The sequence below is a fragment of the Toxorhynchites rutilus genome, chromosome 2 (genome assembly GCF_029784135.1).
Source record: "Toxorhynchites rutilus septentrionalis strain SRP chromosome 2, ASM2978413v1, whole genome shotgun sequence".
Classification (NCBI taxonomy): Eukaryota; Metazoa; Arthropoda; class Insecta; order Diptera; family Culicidae; genus Toxorhynchites; species Toxorhynchites rutilus.
This window is the reverse complement of record NC_073745.1, coordinates 132,897,350-132,922,128: the sequence shown is the minus strand read 5'-3', so window position 1 is coordinate 132,922,128 and position 24,779 is coordinate 132,897,350. Positions and strand designations below refer to the sequence as shown.

The following is a 24,779-nucleotide window of genomic DNA, read 5'->3' as shown; positions in this document are numbered from 1 at the left end:
CCGATAATCGTTCGATTAATCGATTAATCGAATACTTCCTACAGAAATCGATTATTAATCGAACAAATACTGCGCAACCAATAATCGAAGCGAACGAATAATTTGCGTAGATTAATCGATCCAAACCCAGAAGAAAAAAAAATACGACCGCAGCTGTTTTATTTTTTTTATAACTTATTTTGATTATATTGGATTTACCATGTAGTGCCTCACCCCACTTTGTAAACACCTTGATCTGCATGTCTTGTCAGTGGGCTTTTTTTTATCCCATTCGTTTATTTCAGGCTCATTAGCATTTCAGCTGTAACAGAGCCGAATTTTAATAGTGCACAGTTGCCATTTTTTTGGCGTTATAGTATTCCTTCTATACCATTGCACATGGTACATTACATTTCACAGTAGCCATTTAGGCGTAAGAGTATTCGTTCTGTTCTTCCATTGTCCAGTTATACCGGACAGCGAAGACAGTTGATATGATCATTGTTGAGTTATTAATAGAATAGCAGCCCGATGTTTCTTGCAGAGCAGAGCAGTTGTATGGATGAATCGATCTTATTTCGACCGTGGATCGATCTCCATCGCTGATGATTGTTGCGTGGACGTAGTTATTCTGTAACAACACAAAGATGGTCAATGAGGGCCCTGAGTTTTGAACTCACGATCGATCGCTTACTAAGCGAACGCGCAACCAATGTGGCTACGGAGACCCCCCCCCTGTCAGTGGGCTTTGTCATTAGTCATTTTGTTTCAACAGTGCTAGGGTTTAGACTGTAATCGCGACTTATGGCGCAAAAAGTGAATTGGAAGCGAAAGTAAAAGAAATATTTTTGCGGAGAAAATTTAACAAATACTGCAGGTATTGTAAATATCTTATATTTTATTTGAAAAAGTGTTGAATTTTATTTTATTCGCAGGTTCAGATATCCAGGGAGATTGAAATCCTGTTCCAGAGAAAAAAAGACAGCGTTGCCTTTTCTTCACGGCCATTTTGAGCGCGTTTTTACAGGTAATTTAGAATAGGTTATAAAAAGGTTCTCTGACGATAATTTTGCTGGTAAAAGTGTTTCGACCATTCGGAACCACGGTCTAAGGTCACTTCGACAAAGGCGATGGAGTTGAAGCATCAATGCCTTCCCGGGGGAGTACCGTTAGTCGCTGGTTAGTAGTACAATAGAACCCCGATTAACCGTTGAAGTGAGCCCGTAATTCTATAGAGCCTATTCCGCGGATAATCGGGTTTCTACTGCATTATATTTTTCTTTTTAACCGGGATTTAGGAAAAAAACTGATTATTCTCTGTAGCTACTCTGGTGTGCAAAGCAAAGCGTAAATGGTTGTTAGCAATTGCTGAAAATTTGTTATTCATGCATCATAATTATCCAGTGGTTAATTTTGAGTATTGTTTATAAATAATACTGTTATGAGTTGATAATAATTTAATTTTAATAACATTTCTAATAAATAAGTAATCAAATCTTATTTTTAATTATGTATGAATGATGTTTATATGCTAATTGTGTTATAATTTATCTTATTTTTATGATTTTTTTTTCCTAATATCCGGTATCCGGCCGGATAGTTTTGAATATCCGTTTCATCTCCAGTAATTATGCACTGAACATATTAAGAATAAGCACGTTAGAGTTTTCCGAATGATTGAATCATTTATGTTTACCGATCTAAATCGATTTATATTCAATTTTATCATTACCTGTTCATTGTGATTCAATATTTCAACACAACGAAACTAATTCGAAACATGAGTATTCTGCTGGAGCTTAATATAGTCGAAACCTTTTCGAATCCTGCTTTTCAACAGAAATCAACGACGGAATACCTAAGGGAGAATGCGAACTTCGTCAAATGATATGTTAACGGCGATAATTTCATAATTTTTAACTCTCCTAAAACTCCTCCTCTCCTAACTCGCGCAAAATCGTAACTGGTATACTCACTCCAAAACTCCAGATTTTTTTTCTTTAATTTCATTCAGTTTTAATAATTATTTAATTCAGCCTGTCAAACCTATGCGCGAGTATAGGAAGGTTAAAGCTAGTGTATTCAACATTCCTTTTCATTCCAAACGAAATCACAATTTATTTGTCATCAAATATTAGCGAGTTTTTCGAAGTTTTTTTCATTGTCAAATGTCATTCTCTGATAAATGGTTCTTTGTTCCATTACCATCATTCATGGATAAAAACAGAAAATTTAATAGAAATAACTAGAAGTTGCTAATGGATTAATCATTTGATAAAATGAAACGCCAAGCATTGAACTACGTCGACGAAGGAATCTGATGTTGGTTAAATTTTTTTTCTGATTATTACCAGCAAACTTGCAAAGAATCTCAACAGTTCTTTGAGCAGATTTATAATACGGGACAGTGCCCAACGTCATCATGTAGCTTATTCCAACACGGCCGAGTTGAACCTTCTCAACGATCCTCGTGAATCTTTCCAATACGATCATGTCCTTCTGAACAGTTCGAAATTATTTGTGACACACGACTGTTTCCAGGCACCGCTGATTGCAACATCCCAGGAGATGGCTGGTATGAGCTTTTGGGTAAATGACATGTTAGATGTTTGAAAGAAACTGGCTTGATTTATTGTGTATGCTTTTTTGATTTCATATGATTCATATGAACCTGTTTTCATATGTTGTAGGAAAAAATTCATATGCACATACCAAACAGTATGCTTTGCTTTCGCGTTGTTTGTCCTTTACCTTCGCGCACAGACAAAGGCAGGCAACATGCACCAAAGTAAATGTACACAGAAAAAATATAAAAAATAAAAAATATATATAATAACTTTCCAATTACTGCCATTATTTAAAATTCAATAGGCTTGTATAGTAATTCTGATTGGTGACGAAACTCCGCGATTTTTTTTGACAGGGCTTAAATTCATTTATATTCCCTGATTTTCAAGATTTTTCTAGATAGCCGACACTCTGTGATTAAAATTGGTTTATTCTTTTCAGATTGAATATCGATTGGAACCGAAGAAGCCTAATTGGGAAAAATTCGCGATGTCAGAAATACCTTCGGCAAAAAATCAAGAAAAATCCAAAATCAGTCCGGCTTGGGAGTTCTTTAAAAAAATTGACGGGAACAATGTACAATGTAAATTATGATTACATATTCTAAGTTTTTGCCGCAACACGAGCAACATGCTCAATCATTTGACATTCAAGCATAAAAATTTGGCCATCTAAATTCAAGGACGAAAAAGAACAGCATCACAAGAATCTTGAATTGATACTACTCCCAAAATGGGTCCACGGCAACAAACTATTACATCGGCTTTCGATCGTCCTTTTTCATACGGTTAACTCTTCTTTGCATAATGGTGGAAATTTTCATCATAACATTGAATGCCCAAGAATTATATAAAAGAACAAGTTCACTTCAAGTTGAACTATACCACCCTGATTTATTTCACCAATAAGCAAAATCATGCAGAGAAGGGTTAGCAAATGATGAAATTCATCGTGCCTAGAATTAATTTTTGTATAGCATTTAGAGTTGTTCCTTATATTAAAATAATATTAATTTTCGTTCTTCCAATAGCATGTTTTGATTTTTTTTGTAAAAATATGGACAAGCGGTTTTCAATTTGAGATTTAAAATGTTGAATGAGAGAGAATTTAAAGTTATCTAAAAATAATCATAGTTCAAATTGGTCACTTGGTAATGAAAACTAAAATTTTTCGACTGCCGCCATCATAAAAAGACATGATGTCAAATGATATTCGAGTATTCTTTTTATTTTCGTTTTGTTTTCATTTTAGCTGGCGGTACCAAAGGAAAAGAAATAACAACTTGTGTCATGTACATGGTGTGTACGGATAACATGCCTCTTTGTACAGTAGACAAGAAAGGATTTCGTCAACTAATGAAAACTGTATGCCCACTATATAATGTGCCGCACGAGACACAGTTTCGCGAGATCCTGAAAAATAAATTTATAAAAAGCAAAGAAATTGTCAGAAACCGCCTCCGATCGATCACAAGCATCTGTCTAACGACAGATGTTTGGACCGAAATGTTAAACGTCAGAAGCTACTTGGGGATCACTGGGCATTTTATTCATGGTAAGCTTGATCATTTTTTATTAAAGTATTAGCTCAGTAAATAAAATTTAACTATCCAAGATCAAAATTCGACAATATCACTAAATCTAACATTAGATTAATTGAACAATATTAGGATTTAGGACTAGGATGGAGCGAGTGCAATGAGATTTTTAATTTCGCTCATTACTTAGGGTACTCATACACTGTTTGGCCGAAGCCAAATATTTAATTCTTTTTGACAGATAAAATTTGATCAACTTGTACTGATCAAATATATTCGAAACACGACAAGCAAATATTCAGTTATTTGTTGATAATTGATATAAAACATAAAATTAAAAAAACATAAACATAAAATAGTGTTCGTATGTTTGTCCAAATCTCAAACCAAACTCAAAAAAAAGTATCAAATATTATATAAATATTATATAGTATAGCGTCTCTGGCTAGAACCATCTTGTAGTACAGGCTAATTCTAATTCCAAGGGATAACTTATCTTTGTTACATCTTAGAATTGTCTAAATTTGTTACAAGTGAAACTGAATAACTTTGTTCTACAGTAAGTTACATCTAATTGGACAGATTTGTAACGCGATACGTTCAATTGGACATTTTTGTAAACCCCGAGTTCGGGGCCCAAATTATGGCCCCACATTGAAAGTCGACACTGTACCACTGTCATCACGAATGTGAATTACAGGTCAGAACCTGAGACGAGACATGATAATAGGGGGCCGATTCCGGACCACTTTTTCTGTCAAACTCGGACAACTTGCAACTCGGCTTCTAATTGGTTGATGAGGAAAATAATTGACAAAGATAAATACACAAACATGGGATTTCCAACATTTTCACAGTATTGCCAAATATATTCAAAATTGAATAATAGTTGCATTCACATATCACTTTAGCGATAATATCTATTATGGATTCTTTGTATATTTTCGTTTCTATTACGTCAGCTGTTCAGTTCCTGAACGAAAATATTTACTTGGCGTTATTTATTTACTCGAAGCACCCCTTTTTTACTCTAACTTAACCTATTTTCTATACACTTTCCGATATTCTCATTATAATATAAAATTATCTTCGGATACAATTTTTGTACGAGATTTTTTTACCATATGAAGAAAGCAAAGTTTTCCATTCACACTGAACACTAATTTGATGCGGAGAATTCATTTTCATTCATAATTTCTATTTGAAAAATATTAATTCTACACGAAAACCCATAATTTTTTTTAACTCGCAAAACGAAATTTAATGGCGTGCCGTTCTTTTCATTTTCATCGTGAAGTATATACGGTAAAACGAACTATGAATTTAATTAATGTATTTCAACATATCATACTCCGACTATCAAATCTACGTTTTCTAGTTTTCTTTATCTCTTCACATTTTTTTTTGCATACCAAAATAACGAGAAATACTTATTGTTTGAAATATGTGACATTCGGTTAAAAAATTTATACAAAAAAATGGTGCAGCTCAGAAAATACATGATACGAAGAACTCATGTTTTTCATGGGAAAATAATCTTCCGAAATTTTATGAAATTTGGCAACTTTCAAATCTCACTTCCCTATTATCTAGAACTTGGTCGACGAAATGCAGAAAGAAAAGTAAAAAGCCAGTTGTCACGTCTTGTCTAAGATCAGAACCGCTTCCAGTATGACGCTGAGTGGTGCCTCTAAATGTCGAATTAGCTGTAACTTACTGTATAAATGCAAAGAAGTTGTACCACGATAAATCTTGTTCATACCTGAGGAAAACTCTTCCACTGCTAAATATGTTTAAAATATTCCAAATATTAAGACTAATTAATTGATTATCTAGCTGTTTTGAAAACCTTCACCTCTCGATGCTCAGAAACAATAAAATTTTACTGTTACCTGAGATGCAAAGGGCGGTTCATTTTGAATAATACTTATCTCTATTTTTTTTAAGTTACATATATTTATACCCTTGATTGGTTAGGGTAAAATGCAAACAGAAACCCAAATACTGAACATATCGCTATCATGTTATGAACATTTGAGTCAATTTGTCTGTGAGTTGTGAATCTGCTCACCGACACCGCGTTCGATTACGGTTGTTTAAGAAAAAATCAAAGGTGTACCACCAAATCATACAGAGAGATTGAGAAGAAAACAAAAAAAAATGATTTCGAATTTCAGCTATGCTTGCTTATATAAAAAAAGGTTGCGTAAGATTGCTTTTTTCGGTTAGGATTAATTCCGATTGAGAATTAAACTGAAAATCCCTTTACGGTCGTAAAATATTTTATTATTTTCAGAGTATTTTTTACAAGCATGGCTTCCTTCAAACTTTTTGATGAACCATTTTTCGTTTAGATTCTCAACTACACTCCGTTTTGCTAGGAGTTGTTGAATGCAAACAATCGAAAACATCAGAATACATTGCGAATCTGTTGCGGGTTTGCTGCGACGATTGGGGTATTAAAAACGAAACAATTTCTTGTGTAACGACCGAACTCGGTGCAAACATACAAGCAAAGCAGTCCTTGTACAAAGAAGCATACGCAGCTCGGATGGAGCCGGTCATAGAAGAGGATAACGACGATGAACTGGATGGTGTTGAGGATCATTGTACGATAGAGGTTTCCATTACACCAGAGAAAAATAGGATATATATAATCAAGAAGATGAAAACAATAATCAAGTTCTTCAAAGCAAGTGAAACAGCCACCAGAGAACTGAGAAAACTGCAGTTGGCCGATAATAAAAAGGAAGGACAATGTCTAGGACTAGTGTTGGATGTCCGAACACGATGGAATTCGATTATGGCAATGATAGAAAGATTCCTTGTAATGGCACACTATATTTCAACGGTACTGCTCGTTGTTCCTAAAAAACCAACTATGTTAACAGCAGATGAGTTGTCAATTTTGAAGGGAATCTGCAAAGTTCTCCACCCATTGGAAACAGTAACTACCGAAATGTCAGCTGAAAAGTACGTGACGATCAGTAAAATTATCCCGTTGGTTCGGTTGCTAAAAATCGTAAGTGTTTTTTGTATAATAAGCATCAGAGTATTTAATATGTTTTGTCGTTTCATAATATCTTTTTTTCGCGTTAGTATTCCATTTTTGTCCCTCTATTACGTTATCCGCGATTTTTGTTATCCGAGGTTACGTTGCCAGACTATTCCGCGGACAATCGGGGTTCTACTCTATTATGTTTTTCTATTTAACTGCCAACGGGAATTTAACGAATATATAGTTAGAAACCTAATTAATTCAATTTATGGTTATTTCTCTGAACTTCAATACACTTGCCCAAACAATCTTCTAGTTTATGGACTCCATGCCTGAAGTGAGATTTGAGAACTGCCAGAAGTCGGAGGTTTTTAATATAAGTTTTACTGATTCTCACGATTTTTGGTGTATTTCTGAACAATCACTCACTTCGTTACTCAAATTTGTTCAAGAAGAACATACCGTTGAACCTAATCTTATCGAACGACATAGCCTATTGAACAACTTTTTAGTTCTTCGATAATTTTTCACATTTTTTTTAAATAATAACTCTGCCTGACTGGTTCAACGGTTCTTTTCGAGTAATAACAATATTTTTCATCAATTTCAGAGCTATACAAGTATGCAGTTTGATTCTGCTGAAGCTATGTCTGTAAAAAACAGCATTATGCTGCACATCATGAAATATTTCAATGATGTAGGAAAAAGAAAACTCTTCGCGGTCGCAACGCTTCTTGATCCCCGATTCAAGAAAATATATTTTGAAAGTCCTCTCACGGCGGCCCCCGCTATTTCATGGGTTGGTGAGTTAGTCTTTTCTTGCTTGTCCTATTGAGAAAAAATACACAACAGGACAGAAACAAAATATTTTATCGGCAATATTTATGTTGCTTCACAGGGGAATTTGTCAGAACAGCTGCGGAAGAGTCACCTGAATTCGAAAACGATCTTCGGATATCAGGAGAGCCAGAAACAAACACCACTTGTGGGCGATTCATGATTCCATGGTAGCTGAAAGCAATCGTGTGCATGGAAATGACAGCGCCGGAGGAATTCCCATTGAACTGAGGCAGTATTTAAATACTACACTCGCTCCGAGGACCTGTGACCCACTTATAGTGTGGAATGAAATACGAGCACAGTATCCAAACGTGCATAAAATTGCTATGCAATTTTTATGTAATTCAGCGACGTCTGTTCCTTCGGAACGTTTGTTCTTTGACTAAGCAAAGAAATCGCTTGTCCGGTTCTAACTTAGACATGATATTATTCCTACAATCGATCGATGAAAATGTTTGGTTTTCGTAAAGGTGCGAGATAGCTGAAAAATTGCGATATTACGTTGCATCGTTTTAGTGTCTACTGCACAGAGAAAGACACTTTTTGTACGATTTCTCGTTTGTACGACCCTTTTTGCGCGATTTTATTATCTGAGCGATTAGATTGTGTGAAGTTCTGAATTGATAATAAAATGGCACAGAAAGGGTCGCACAAACGAGAAATCGAACAAAAAAGTACCGCACAAAAACAGGTTTACCTGTATAGTACGTATTAAGAAATGTATATAATATGTATAAGAAAATGTATATAATATGTATAAGAAAATGTATATAATTTGTATAAGAAAATGTATATAATACGTATGTATTAAAACATGTTAAATATGTAATAAGAAATTTAGAATTTAGTTAGGAATGTATATACGAGAATGTAAATAAATGTAAAATTGAATAATTTTTCATCAACTTTAAAAGATCGTGTTATCGTATTATATAAAATGCATTTTTGGTGGAAAGGTAAACTTTAATTCATATGTTTCAATAGGAATTCAGATAAATTTGATTGATGCACAATGCTTAGCTTATATTTCATACGCCCCATTACCATTTACCGCAGCACCCTAGCAGCTTAAACGACAAATACAAGTAATTATAACGGTTCGAAATTACAATTACAAGCATTCAAAACGGCAAACAATTTCTGGCAAATAAAAAATAGAATACTAACTAATTATTGCTCTTAGTGTTACGATTAATCGATTAATCGATTATTTGGGGCGATTAATCGTATCGAATAACAAACGGCTGAAAAGTATTCGATTAGTGGATGAACGATTAATTTCAAAAATCGGGGATCACTAGGGGTGTGGTTTCAAATCGAGGATGGCTTATTTATACCAAATATGCTGAAAACGGATAGAAACGAATGTGTTCGTTGCTCGGTTTTAACGGTACGGGTAGGTGAGCACAAAAAACGTCAGAACATGTGTGTAACGGAGGGATCGATCAAAACTACAGTTTTCGGATATTAAACGCATCAACTCGCACGGGATACTTTTTAGAGACTGACTCATTTTATTTCTAGGTAGTATATATATAAAAATTCTTTGGACAAAGTGTAATTGTGTAAGTGTTATATTCACTGTGGGTTCATCCCATTTCGTATAATTGACCCACCCAGACACCCAGACTTCACCGATGTCCTCATCGAATTCAAATAGTTCACAAAAACACGAGTAATTTAATCTTCAACAATGTTTTCTTCTTCCTCTTTGTCATCGTTGCTACGCACTGTTTCCTCCAAATCGGCTACATTGCACCAACGTTTCATCCGGTCCGCCGAGTAAACCGTAGTGAACTTTCTCGGCGCCTCGAAACCAGGAACAGTCCTGATTTCGTAACGGTCATTAGCACACACCTTTTTTTTTATTAAATCGTTTATTTTTACAGGCTCAGTTACATAAGTTTAAAGGAGCCAAACTCCTATCTGTATTGTTACAAATATATATAATCATTTTTCATTAATTCTAGTGTTAATGAAGTAGAGAACCGATTACTAGCGGTTTGCTCGAGTTTAGAAGGGTGACATATTTTTCAGGAAAAGGAAGGGATATAAGGATATGTTGACAATGTTCACACTCACATTCGCACTCACATTCATCATACTCAATTCTTAAGCCTATCTTATATATGTATTTACATTTCACCTTATTCTATTGTTAGTAAGAGGGGATTTAATTTCTCGCGAAGGAAAAGGAAAAGGAAAATATAAGGATATAAGGACAATCACACACGAAGATCGATAACTTTTAAGAAGACGTATATTTGGGACATGTAATCAAGGTCTAACCGAGCCAACACATCTCTCACCGGCACATTGGGCTGTCTTCCTCTGGCCCGAAGAGAGTTTTCTAAATTCGATCTGGCAACAAGATACACCTCGCACGACCAAACAACGTGTTCGATGTCGTGGTAACCTTGGCCACAAGCACAGATATTGCCATCGGCAAGATTAAAACGAAAGAGTAGCGCGTCTAACGAACAGTGATTGGACATGAGTCGAGAGAAGGTGCGAATAAAGTCCCGACTCAAGTCCAGACTTTTGAACCATGGTTTGAGGCTAACCTTAGGGATAATCGAGTGAAGCCACCGACCCAATTCATCTTCGTTCCACTTACGTTGCCATTTAACGATGGTATTTTTACGGACTAAAGAATAAAATTCATTGAAGGCGATTTGACGCTGATAAATATCGCCTTCAATTGCACCTACCTTTGCCAATGAGTCAGCCCTCTCATTACCCGGAATTGAGCAATGTGAGGGGACCCAGACAAAGGTAATGACATAACAGCGTCTGGTTAAAGCACTCAAAATTTCTCGTATTCTCTCAAGGAAGTACGGCGAGTGCTTTTCCGGCCTCACTGAACGGATAGCTTCGACAGAGCTCAGACTATCCGTTACAATGTAATAGTGTTCAACAGGTCGTGAGGCGACGCTGTCCAGCGCCCAGTGTATTGCTGCCAATTCAGCAATATAAACTGAGCAAGGATGCTGAAGACTGTGTGAGGTGCTAAAAAATACGTTGAACACTCCAAATCCTGTGGACTCATTCATAGAGGACCCATCAGTAAAGTACATATTATCACAATTGATACGCCCATATTTTGCATTGAAGATCGTAGGAACGATCCCCGATCGATGATAATCAGGAATTCCATGGATTTTCTTCTTCATGAACAGATCAAAATGTACAGAGGAATTGATGTAGTCAGGAAAACAAACACGGTTGGGAATATACGAAGAAGGATCAACCTGCATGGAGATGAATTCATGATATGAAGTCATGAATCCAGAATGAAAATTTAGCCCGATCAGCTGCTCAAAATTTCCGATCACCAATGGGTTCATGACCTTACACCGGATGAAGAACCGAAGAGATAATAAATTGAAGCGATCTTTTAGTGGGAGTAGGCCTGCCAAAACCTCGAGACTCATGGTATGCGTTGAGGGCATACATCCCAACGCGATACGGAGACAAAGATACTGAATTCGCTCGAGTTTAATGAGGTGTGTTTTGGCAGCTGATTGAAAACAGAAACTGCCATACTCCATCACTGAGAGAATAGTTGTTCGATACAACATTATAAGATCTTCGGGATGGGCTCCCCACCAGGTGCCGGTAATTGTACGGAGAAAGTTTATTCTTTGTTGGCATTTTTTACTCAGATACCTAATATGGGCCCCCCAAGTACATTTGGAGTCGAACCAGACCCCAAGATACTTGAATGACATAGCATGAGTGATCGATTTACCCAAAAGTTGAAGCTTTGGTTTTGCTGGTCTATGCTTCCTAGAAAAAACCACCATCTCTGTTTTCTCCGTGGAGAATTCGATCCCTAGCCCAATGGCCCAGGTTGAAAAATTGTTCAAAGTATCTTGTGAGGGTAAGAACAGATCGGATTCTTTTGATCCTACGACAGACACTACTCCATCATCTGCAAGTTGTCTTAAGCTGCAATTTTGTGTAAGGCAATTGTCAATGTCGCTTACATAGAAGTTGTACAAAAGGGGGCTTAAACATGAGCCCTGAGGGAGGCCCATGTAAGAGACCCGACTTACTGCCGAATCTCCGTGAGAAAAATTCAAATGTTTCTCACAAAGCAAGTTATATAACATATTATTCAATAGAGGCGGTAGACCCCGAGAGTGTAATTTGTCTGACAAAACCTCTATTGAAACAGAATCAAAGGCCCCCTTTATGTCCAAGAATACTGAAACCATTTGTTTTTTTTCGGCGTAAGCCATTTGAATTTCTGAAGAAAGCAACGCAAGACAATCATTCGTCCCCTTGCCCCTGCGGAACCCATATTGTGTATCTGAGAGTAAGTCATTCGTTTCAACCCAACGATCAAGGCGAAACAAGATCATTTTCTCCAACAATTTCCGTATACAAGACAGCATTGCTATTGGGCGGTACGAATTGAAGTCGGACGCGGGTTTTCCTGGTTTTTGAATAGCTATAATTCGCACTTGTCTCCAATCATCTGGAACAACATTATGCTCCAGAAACCGATTGAATAAATTCAACAAGCGATGTTTCGCCACATCAGGGAGGTGTTTCAACAAGTTGAACTCAATTCTATCTGTTCCTGGAGCCGAATTGTTACAAGAAAGGAGAGCAAGAGAGAATTCTACCATCGAAAACTCGGAATCAAGATCACACCTATCTTGTGGTATATCTCGAATAATTCTTTGCACAGGAACGGAATCGGGACAAACTTTCCGTGCAAATTTAAAAATCCATCGATGTGAATATTCTTCGCTTTCATTCGATGAAGAGCGATTTCTCATGTTTCGAGCCACTTTCCATAATTTTTTCATTGACGTTTCTCGTGACAAACCTCCCACGAAAGTTCGCCAATAAGCACGTTTTTTCCCTTTGATCAAGTTTTTAAATTGATTTTCAAGGTCCAAATACGTTTGAAAATTCTCAATGTTTCCACGTTTTCGAAAAGCTTTAAATGCGTTCGATTTATCCTGATAAAGCTTGGAACATTGGCTATCCCACCATGGATTGGAAGGCCTTCGACGAATAGTGAAGCCTGGGATGGGTTTCGTTTGAGCGCGAACCGCGCTGTCATAGATCAAACGAGAAAGGAAGTTATACTCCTCCAATGGAGGTAAACCATCTCTGGAATTGATGGCTAGAGCAATCGCGTCCGCATATTTTTTCCAGTCAATGTGTCTTGTGAGGTCATATGCCATGTTTATAGATTCAGAAGAATTCGACCCAATGGTGATGGAAATTTTGATTGGCAAGTGATCACTACCGTTGGGGTCCTGGATTACATTCTACTTGCAATCTAACGATAGTGAATTCGAGCAAAGCGAGATGTCAAGAGCACTTGGGTTAGCAGGAGGTTTAGGTACACGTGTTGTTTCCCCAGTGTTCAAAAGTGTCATATTGAAGCTGTTACAAAGATCATATATCAATAGTGAACGATTGTCGTCTTACTGTTCCCCCCAGGCAGTTCCGTGAGAGTTGAAGTCTCCCAAGATCAATCGTGGCTCAGGAAGGAGTGAGCACATGTCAACAAGTTGCTTGCGGCTAACCGCAGCTCTCGGAGGCCAATACAAACTGACAATACAGAGGTCTTTGCCTCTGATGTTTGCATGACAAGCAACAGCTTCGATCCCTCCAATAGGTGGAAGTTCAATTCTAAAAAATGGGTGGCACTTATTAATCTCCAATAGTACCCCTCCGTATCTGTCATCGCGGTCCAAGCGTATTATATTAAAATCGTGGAAAGAGAGATCATTTTGAGAAGAGAGCCAGGTTTCGGACAGAGCAAAAACATCACAATTGAATTTATGAATTAGAAATTTGAAAGTATCCAATTTAGGGATAAGACTACGACAATTCCACTGTAAAACAGTGATATCTCCGACCTCTCTTTTTAAATTAGACATCAAGAGAGATAATCATTGCAAGAAGGGGCCATGTTTGCATCAATTGCTGCAAAATTGTCTTTAACACTGGAAGCATTGAGATGACAATGGTTCTGATGGAGTCGGAAACGTTAAAACACGTGAAGATTTGATCCACAAGGTCAGTCAACTTTATAAATCCCGATTGGGAAGTTGAACTAGACGGAAAAACAGGGACAGTTGGGGTTTTTGATGTCCCCTCGAGTGCTGGGCCGTTCAAAGGTGAACCATTCCCACGGAGACCAGGAGGAACCTGATTTTGCTTGTCCGCTGCACTCGATTTTTTAGACATGCTAACAGGGGGTATAACCGGTTGGGCTTGTCCTTGAACTTTGGGAGTGGTCACATTTTTGCGCCGGGGATTCCCTTGGAAAATGAACGGTGTGCCCCCGTTAGCTGTGTCCGCTTCCATTTCGTCAACGGGCAACGTGGCGAAGACATTTTGAGTGTTGATTGATTGTTGTTGGGCAAGTGGAGAAGCGCCCTTTGAAATATCCGCAAAAGTGCGTTTTGAGCGTTCCTTCAAAGAGCGCTTCTGTTTCTCCCAGCGACTCTTGTAAGTTTCACAAGCTGAGAGCACGTGTGGGGATCCCCCGCAATATGGACACTTATGCTCAGTCGCACTGCAGGATTCCCCCACATGTTGCTCTCCGCAAGTTGCACAGCGCTCCTTGTTGGCACAATAATCTGAAGTGTGACCAACTGACTTGCATTTGTTGCAAGTCATGGGCTTTGGCACAAAGAGTCGCACAGGCAGTCTCAATTTGTCCACCATGACGTAGTCAGGGAGGGCCGAACCAGCAAAAGTTACTCGAAACGAGTCTGACGGCGTGAATTTCGTTTTTCCCTCTTCTTGGGATACTTTACCTAGTTGGCGACTGTCCAAAATTTTAACGCCCACCAAAGGGAGTCTTTTGAATTTACCAACTCCTTCTTTTATCAATTGGCACGTCAGACCCGTTTCAGTTACCACCCCAGAGATTTCTACGTCATGGGAGGGCACGTAGACACGATACTCTAGGGTGAACCTCTCGTCGATCACAATTGCATTTGCGTGTTTCCGATCACTCACGACAACACGCAGTTTGTTCGGCCTAACCTTAGAGATTTCGACCACGGAGGAATAAAATCTTGCCAGATCTTTCGAAACCTGAATGACATTAATAGATTTTCCTTTAGGTTTGGGCCGGAAAAAAACAACCCATGGACCAGCTCCAGGTGCATCGTCTGGATAGACCTTGACACGAGGAGAGGAAACAACTGAGGGGGAGGAAGCACACACCTTGGACAAGATGAAAGGACCTTTGAACCGGGGCTCCAATTTTCGACTACCACCCGGAACGTACTGATCCTTAGCCACCAGGACCAAATCGTTTACCTGGTACCTTTCTGCTTCACGTCGATGGTCGTCAAAGTATCTCTTCTGCCACGCTTGATTCATCTGCGTGGCGTGCTGCACTCGTTCACGTAGCTCTCTTGACGGCATCCGGACATCGTCACTTTCCACAGTTATTACCGCAACAATTTCGTTCTGGACGACATCCTTAGGCCGGTACGACAACACCAGAGAAGTTGGCGAAACTCCAGTCGTTGCGTTCGACGCTGTATTTATCGCACTCTGCACTGATTTCACCTTTTCGTCCCACTTTCGATCAGCTTCATCCACCATGGTACGAATGGCGGTCAGTATGGTGCGATTACTGCGCTCTACTTGCCCGTTTCCTCGGGGTTGCTACCGCTACCAACACATGGTCTATGCCATAGTCTCCACAGTACTTCCGCAGTATATTCGCGGTAAATTCGGTTCCTCGATCGGTCACAATTCGAGACGGTAACCCAAAAACACTCGACATTTCCTCTAGCATCCACACCACTGGTTGAGCATTGGTTGACTTCACTGCCTTCATCAGGACGAACTTTGTAAAGAAACAGATTAGCAAACAGGACGAACTTTGTAAAGAAACAGATGTAAAGAAAACAGATTAGAATATGTTCATTTCCCTTCGAGGACCTAGGAAACGGTCTTAAGTGATCCATATGCACTGTATAGAACGGTATGGGCGTCTTAGGGATCGGGTTGAGGAATCCCTCAGGACGGCCTTGCTTCGACTTGAAAAACGCACACTTTGGGCACGCTGCGATATACGCACGTACGTACTTCCGCATCTTCGGGAACCAGAACAGCTCCTGCATCATAGCCACCACTTTCTGCTCACCAAAATGTCCTTTCTCATCGTGGTAGCTTTTCACTATACGCCAACGTACATTGTTCGGAACTACCCAGCACTTTTTGTTCCCCACTATTCGATACAGTCGATTAAAGGGTGTGTCACATCAAATTGCATCACGGAAAAAACGCTGTAGAAATTGATTTTTAGGAATTATATCTTCAGCTTTCACTTATAAACAGATAAGAGTGTATAGATCACGTTGGCCATGCTTCACTGTCAATTTTTCGTAAATTTGGAAAAATGTCGTCGAACGAAAAAGAGCGTCGTGAATTAATCCTGTGCACTAATTTCGAGAATCCAAAGTTGTCACATCGGGACATCGGTAAGATGCTGGGAATCGTCCAATCCACGGTCAGCAGAGTACTAAAACGATACTTCGAGAACCTAACCATCGACCGGAAGGTGAAGAACGGCAAAAATGGATGCTCCGTCAGTGAAAAAGATCACAAGCGCGTAGTTAAGCAGTTTAGACGTGATCCGAGAAGTTCGGTCCGGGATGTCGCCAATAAGCTGAATTTATCAAGTTCATTCGTTCAGCGGACCAAGCAGCGGGAGTGTATGTACGCAGAGGTTCAGAAGGCTCCTAACCGCGACGAAAGGCAAAACATGGTGGGGAAGACGCGAGCCCGGAAGCTGTACACCGAAATGCTGACGAAGCCGCATTGCCTGGTAATGGACGACGAAACCTACGTCAAAGCGGACTTTCGTCAGCTGCCGGGCCTGTTGTTCTTCTCCGCAGAGGACAAATTCAGCGTTCCGGAGGAGATTCGCAAGCAGAAACTATCCAAGTTTGCCAAAAAGTACATGGTGTGGCAAGCGATCTGCTCTTGCGGAAAGCGGAGCGCCCCCTTCGTGATGACCGGCACGGTAAACGGGCAGGTTTACCTTAAGGAGTGCCTACAGAAGCGCTTAATACCACTTTTGAAACAGCACGAGGGCCCGACCATCTTCTGGCCGGATCTCGCTTCGTGCCACTATTCAAAGGACGTGTTGGAGTGGTACGAAGCCAACGGGGTCACCTTCATGCCAAAGGAAATGAACCCGCCCAACGCGCCGGGGCTTCGCCCAATAGAGAAATATTGGGCGATTATGAAGCAGGCCCTCCGGAAGAACCCAAAACTTGTCAAATCGGAGGCGGACTACTACAACCTGACGTTGTACAGAACCTTATGGACGGGGTAAAGAGGAAGGTGCGAGCATACGGGCTTGGGCTCGAAGTATGAATAAAAAGAAAATGCCAAAAGTTGTTTAATAGTTTTTATTTTACTGTCTAAAATTTTCAAAAGGATCGGTCTACTGGGCGAGTTTCTACAGCGTTTTTTCCGTGATGCAATTTGATGTGACACATCCTTTATTTTCCAATGCATAATTCTGTTGTATTTGACGGTCTTCATCACACATCGGGTCACGATTCAGCTTATCAATTACGTCCGTCTGCCGACTGTCTTGCCGCTGCATACTGACGAGGAAATCCATGTTGGATAGCTCCAGAACCATGATACACTCGGCCACGGTTTCGATTTCTCGCGGTTCTTCAATCGGTGACCGGCTCAGGGCATCGACATGCTGCATCTTTGGCTCAACTCGGTGCTCGATTCGGAAATTATACTCGAGCAATTTCAGAAAGTATCGGGCCACCCTTTTGTTTAGTTCTTTCTTCGAATACGCATCACGGATGGCCGAACAGTCCGTTTTAATCACAAAAAATGTGCCAACTAAATACTGTCGAAAACGCTCAACGCTCGCCACCACAGCTAACATTTCGAGCTCATAACTGTGATAAACCGCTTCTGTCTTCGAGTTTTTCTTGCTAAAGTAGATCACCGGCTTCCAACACTCATCCACTTTTTGCAGCAAAATCCCCGCCACTCCTGCGCTCGAAGCATCCGTATGCAATTCTACTTCTGCATTCTGATCGTATAGCACCAGTATAGGTCGGGTCACCAACAAGCTCTTTATCCGCTCAAACGCCTGCTGTTGTTCTGCTACCCACACACACTCAACCTCATTCCGCAGTAAGCGAAACAAGGGTTCCGCAATGATACTGTAGTTCTGCACAAATCTTCTGAAGAACCCTGACAGCCCCAGAAACTGCTGGACCGTATGCACATTCTCCGGAACAGGGAACTCAGAGACAGCCTTAATTTTCTTCTCACCGGGCCGTACACCTTCCGCACTCACTTCGAATCCCAGAAATTCGACTTGCCATTTAAAGAATTGGCTCTTTTTTAAGTTTATCGTAAATCCTTCTTCTCGCAATGCAAGTAACAGTTTCTCCAACTTAGTCAACAATTCTTCTCCACTATTGCCCGGCAGAATCAAATCGTCAATGTATGCCACCGCTACGATTTTCTGTTTCCGTAACTTCTCCACGATCTTATTCATCGCCCTTTGAAACACTGCACACCCGTTCGACAAACCGAATGGCATGCGAAGGAAGCGATAATGACCATCTACCGTCGAGAACGCAGTATAGTTTTGGCTTTCGGGCTCTAGTGGAATTTGATAATATCCATTGTAGAGGTCAACCGTCACAAACAGTCTCGCACCTGCCAGTTTTCGGAGACACGACTCTATGTCTGGCATCGGGAATTTGTCTTTCACGGTACGCGAGTTCAACAAGCGGTAATCAACTGCCAACCGAAATTCGTTGTTTTTCTTCGGAACCAAAACAACTTGACTATTGTAAGGCGACTCGGTTTCGGCTATGATTCCAGCTTCAAGCATCTCATGTACCAACTCCGATAAAACACTCTCTCAGACATACTCCTGCTTCCGAGGTTTCACGTATACAGGCTCATCACTGATCAAACTGATTTTCATTTCGGTTGAAGTAGCACAACCTATCTCACTCATCCGCATGGCAAAGCAGTCTCGATAGCTGTTGACCAACTGACACAACCACACATTGTAGCCAGCCGGACCATCACTTTTTATCTGCTCTTCGGTTATTGGTTCTACTTCGGATTCAACGTCGATCGTGTACATGCGAACCACAGAGTCATCATTACTACCATTTGCCCGAGAATGTTCGCTCGATGGTGATGAGGGTTTAGCTGCAGCCTCCCATTCAAACTTAACGTCCCCTTTGCGATCGATGATATCTTCGCCCAAAATCACTGCCGTATCTTGGGCCCAGGTCGGCACCACCTGAAGCTCCACAGGTAAAATCACACCGTCTACCTGCAAATCAGCGCACACTTTCGACGTAACGTTGATCTCTCTCTTCCCGAATCCTCGGAGGACTTTCTGGCTAGGTTTCACTTTTCCCACATTCTTCGCCATCTTTTCCTGTATGGTCGACACCTTTCCTCCTGTGTCAATGAGTGCTTTCATCGTAACACCATCCACCAGCACATTTTTGACGAAAATATTCTTCTGGTCCAACATCTGCATCGTCTTATAGTTTAGACCTTTTGACTCCCGTTTGTGGCTAGCCTTAGGGCACTCTTTCTTCATGTGACCTTCTTTTTTGCATAGATGGCACACCACATTAGGACAACGTCGTGCAATATGCCCCGGTTGGTGGCACTGGAAGCAAACATCAACAAAAGACTCACTGTTCCGTTGACTAGAGTGCCCAGGCGGGCTAGGTTCGAATTTGGGGAGTACTACTGCCTCAACACGATCGATCCACCGCAGCTCTTCAAGCAACTTCTCCACCGTATCTACCTTGCCTATCGTCATTCCCGCACGTTTCACATATTGACGAAGTCCACTTGTAATGTACGTCACCGTGGTTTCTTCGTCGAAGCCACCTTTTCTCCCGAATGCCAGCATCTCATACACATACTCCTCTACAGTCTCTCCGGACTTCCATTTGAGAGAGGATAGCAGATTGTGATAGTAGATGGGGTTTTTCTTCGACGGAAACCCCTTGACGATTTCGGCTTTGAACGATCTCCACTCTCGCCTAGCCTTCGGACAACCGTCCAACCACAACTTCGCACAACCACCGATATTCAATCTAGCGCAGTGTAATCGTATGGCCGATGACCACTCGTACACATCACCAATATCGTCTATAGACTTTACCCATGTATCGGCCGATAAACTTGACGGTATCTTCGGGTCAAACGTGGACACATACTCTTTCAGCTCACGAAAATCGGGTACTCTTGCCGCATTTGCACTACTACTACCGCTGACCACTACTTGCGAACTACCTTGTGTCGCCTGCTTCACCTGATCAAGCTCCAACTTGAGTGCTTCAATCTGGGCTCGTAGTTGTTCTTCCATCTTCCAGCTCTTCGCACGTTTGTATTTCTCCTTTCGATCAACTACGTTCGGTGGTTCAGAGTGTTCATCGGCATCACTCGCGATACTCAAATTCAGCCACGCTTGTTCAAAGAAAGGCTCAGGATCACTGTCACTCATAACCCTCGCTCCAACGCGAGTTCTCCGCAGTAGTGCAGCGTGACGAACTCTTCTCACAGCCTTCACGTGCAGGCCACACTTGCAACATCCAACGTGTCGCACCGTCGGTTAGTGTCAGAGTTACTTAACGGATGAATACTACCCTGTCAGAGCTATCCGTCTATTGTCTCCGACGCACAATAACCCTTCAGCCAGTACTCAACTGTACTGAATAACACGGCTCTAGTTCGACCACGCGGTCGTTGGTCTGCGATTAGTAGCAAGAAGCTAACTCTACTAAATCCACCACTTCAACTAGCTTTACGCTCACACCAAATAGCTAGCTACACCGCGCGATTCTAGCTATATTGCACTTGCTACCACTTCGAATGATTAAGCGGCATGCGGTTTTGCTCATCAGTCTCGATCCCGTGCCTCACACGCACTCTAGCGTATCACCACCGCGAAATTCCCACACGGAATATACTCGCGATTAACACCACCGACTAGTTTTACACGCTCTAGTTCGGCATTACCTGAGTTATCGATCCTGTCTACAGTATGTAACGGAGGGATCGATCAAGACTACAGTTTTCGGATATTATACGCATCAACTTGCACGGGATACTTTTTAAAGACTGACTCATTTTATTTCTAGGTAGTATATATATAAAAATTCTTTGGACAAAGTGTAATTGTGTAAGTGTTATATTCACTGTGGGTTCATCCCATTTCGTATAATTGTTACATGTGTATAGGAGAATGGAAATGCTTCCAGTTTTCATCAATTTAAACCGTTTATTAGGAAATTGTAATGTAGGGGAGCTAAGGGTAAAACGCACATGTTAAGAAGAACTTTAATTATATTTTTGAAAACTCATGTTTCCCAAAACTTTGATGCAGTTTCTTGCAATTCAATATACTGCTTTTCTACCTGATTGACCAAATATTTTACAAAAAAGGGGTTTTCAATGTTTTTCACTGAAATTAAAACAGCCCGAAAAATACAACATTTTTTTCGATGCGGGTATAATGGACATATAGTGGGGGACAGATTTGTAATATATGAAGCGTAGAGGTTTATCGATTGCGAGAGGAATAATTTTATTTAACCAAGGTCTGAAATTTAAAAGACACCCGTTGGTGGGCGTTAAAATTTTGGACAGCCGCCAACTAGGAAAAGTATCCCAAGAAGATTGTAGCATGGTACACAAATGCAGATATGCCGACCCCCTGATTTTGCAAAGCTTCAGAATAGCGTCTTTCGGGCAACTTTCTACAAGAGGCATTTGTAGGGTTCCAATGAGTGCTTAGACGTCGATAGAACTGGGATGACAAAAATCATTTCATTCTAGCGACGCGGCACTCAGTATTTTCTTCTTTGTTTTGGATGTCTTTTGTGGGAACGTTGAGCTGCATCCTCACTCAAAGAGGGAGTGAAAGAGCTGTTCCTGTTTCGGGTTTGAAACTCTGCAAAAGAGCAGGTGCTTTGTGCCCAAATATGGGTTGGACGGAGGGTCCGACAAGATCAAGAACTTGGGATTAAAGGTGGATGGCCTTAATGATTGAGGCAATTGTTGCCCGCGATAATCGACTCTTAGAAATGTTATGTACTTGCGCACTTTTGTGGCAACTACATAGCGGAGACAAAACTTATTTCGCGCCTAGGTGATCTGAGGATTTTTGAAATTCTTCTCGGTCACTTTATCCTGGATCGTGGAAGAGGCTGGACCCGGCGGACATCGCCAAGAGCCTCGGTGTAAAAGTTTAGGTTAGTTAAACGTGGTTTTTTTTGTTACAAACCAGTTTTAGGATTTCTTTTCCCGGGTAGATAGTTTTTTTATATAGTGGCTCAAAAGCTAGAGATAGGAAGGAAATATCGTGCTTGGCGTGGTCAAATCGAAAGGTAAAACGTGCTTGATTGATTGCGTGATTAAACATGTCCTAATATTCCACGTGGGTGGAAATATATGCATTAATCCAACAGCAACAAATTCCCGAAACACCGTTTTGAAGTTAGAGCCGCTCCAGACCCCACGGTGCAGCGAGAAGGAGCCAGCCAACCACAAGCTGAAGAGCGCGAAGCGCTGGCAGGGATTGAGCAACGACGAGGACCGGTTTAAGCGCTGGTCCCAGCAGCCTTAATATCAACGACCGACTCAAGCGGAGGAAGTCCCGCTGAACCAAGCATCAGGAGCATCGAAGATTGGCTTAAACGAGGGGAGACCCGCTAATCCAAGCGATCAAATAACCATCAATAAGCGGGAGGTGGCCCGCTGATCTAAGCAACATAAGCAGCATCGCAATCAAAATTAGGACATCGCACTCAAAAGGTCGTGAGTAACACAAAAACTATTATTCCATGCGCATGACGATATTTCAGCCGGTACGGTCGTGAAAGCATACAAGTAGCGATCGTAGCCGAGCGAGTTGGTCGACCGGTCCCCCATGTTAAGGGTACCCGGTTCGAATCCCAAGTTAACAACATATATGATCATATTCGAACAAACCAATTAAATTTCCACGTACGTAATGAATTTCACGAATCGAAACAAATATACAAAAATCCTAGGTCCCAGCGACGCTAATTTTTCCGCTGGTTGCGATTATTTGGTTTGAATGGCTAAATTAAGTTGAGCGAATAAGCACACCCCCACCGCTCCCTATGGGGGAACACATGAAGAAGTGACACGATGAATAAAATTTACTGTTGCCGAAAATAGGGATGGAAAGAGAGGGGAGATTATGAATGATCACGGAACAAGCACGGTTATTTGAATGAAAAACAGTCGAGAAATTATGTGATTGTGGGGATAAAGATATGATGATGAGAGAAGTGAAGTCTTTAGTAGGAAAGTTTAACGAGCCAACTGAAGAATAGGGTAGTGGAGTTTAGGTAGAAAGAGAGAATAAATAAAATTGAGGGAAATGTTAGAGTGATAGGGGAAATAGATTCATTAAAACGTGTAAATAAAATGTAACGAAATTTATGGAACTGTAATGAAAATTGGAAATCAATAGAGACCTTTTCTTTGGAGTATTTGCAAATTTAGTTTATTTGTTTTAATGAGAATTCTAAAACTGGTTTTGTGAAGGGACCACGATTAGCAAGTCTTGCTCTCCTCGTTGATTTTTTCCGGTTGATGATTTTTGTTAGTTCTGGTTTCCCAAACGTGAAGGGAAAACGTGCATTGTTTGAGACTTTACCGGTGATGATAACACAGGCAAAAGTAGGATCTATTTTGTCGATCTGAGGTCGATTGTTGCTAACAACAATTGCCACAGCAATCAGTTCGTTTCCCAAAGTGCTTGGGACGGTCGAACCTGAAACCTATCTGTGTTTGGGGGTTCAAAGGAAAAAAACCTGCCCTTTGGCAGAGTCTCAGCTGGGCACCGAAACAGTGGTGAACGGCCTCCTTCGGGAGTGGCGCTTAAGCCGTTCACTAGCAACTCCCCCATTCATTCATACCCGACCGTCTCGGGTTACAAGAGGGAAAAACTAAACTCACGCCGTCAGACTCGTTTCGAGTGACTTTTTCTGGTTCCACTCTCCCTGACTACGTCATGGTGGGCAAATTCAGATTGCCTGTGCGACTCTTCGTGCCAAAGCCTATGACTTGCCAAAAATGCAAGTCAGTTGGTCACACTTCAGATTATTGTGCCAACAAGGAGCGCTGTGCCACTTGCGGAGAGCAACATGAGGGGAAATCCTGCAGTGCGATTGAGCATAAATGTCCATATTGCTGGGGATCCCCACACGAGCTCTCAGTTTGTGAAACTTACAAGAGTCGCTGGGAGAAACAGAAGCGCCCTTTGAAGGAACGTTCGAAACGCACTTTTGCGGATATTTTAAAGGGCGCTTCTCCACTGGCCCAAGAACAACAACCAATCAACACACAAAATGTTTTCGCCACGTTCCCCGTTGACGGAATGGAAACGGACACAGCTAACGAGGGCACACCGTTCATTTTCCAAGGGAATCCCAATGTTCCCTTGGTGGGATAGTCAATGTTCCAAGCTTTATCAGGATAAATCGAACGCATTCAAAGCTTTTCGTAAACGTGGAACCATTGAAAATTCAGTCGTATTTGGACCTTGAAAATCAGTTTAAAAACTTGATCATAAGAAAAAAACGTGCTTATTGGCGAAATTTCGTGGGAGGTTTGTCACGAGAAACGTCAATGAATAAATTATGGAAAGTGGCTCGAAACATGAGAAATCGCTCTTCAACGAATGAAAGCAAAGAATATTCACATCGATGGATTTTTAATTTTGTATTCTTGGACATAAAGGGGGCCTTTGATTCAGTTTCAATAGAGGTACTGTCAGACAAACTCCATTCA

The 24,779-nt window shown here is 40.7% G+C and overlaps 1 protein-coding gene and 1 long non-coding RNA gene across 2 annotated transcripts in view; both read left to right on the top strand.

Moving 5' to 3' along the window:
* The window catches only part of LOC129766135 (uncharacterized), a 93,785-nt gene that overhangs the window by 65,422 nt on the left and 3,584 nt on the right, over positions 1 to 24,779 (top strand). Inside the window, exons 10-12 of the mRNA XM_055766602.1 lie at positions 2,334 to 2,554; positions 6,466 to 7,106; positions 22,453 to 22,553. Coding sequence (XP_055622577.1) covers positions 2,334 to 2,554; positions 6,466 to 7,106; positions 22,453 to 22,553 — 963 coding nt within the window. The remainder of the gene's footprint in view (positions 1 to 2,333; positions 2,555 to 6,465; positions 7,107 to 22,452; positions 22,554 to 24,779) is intronic.
* On the top strand, positions 841 to 3,118 carry LOC129767652 (uncharacterized). Its single transcript, XR_008741555.1, has 3 exons — positions 841 to 1,006; positions 1,062 to 1,158; positions 2,989 to 3,118. It is a non-coding gene; the product is annotated as an uncharacterized LOC129767652 (long non-coding RNA).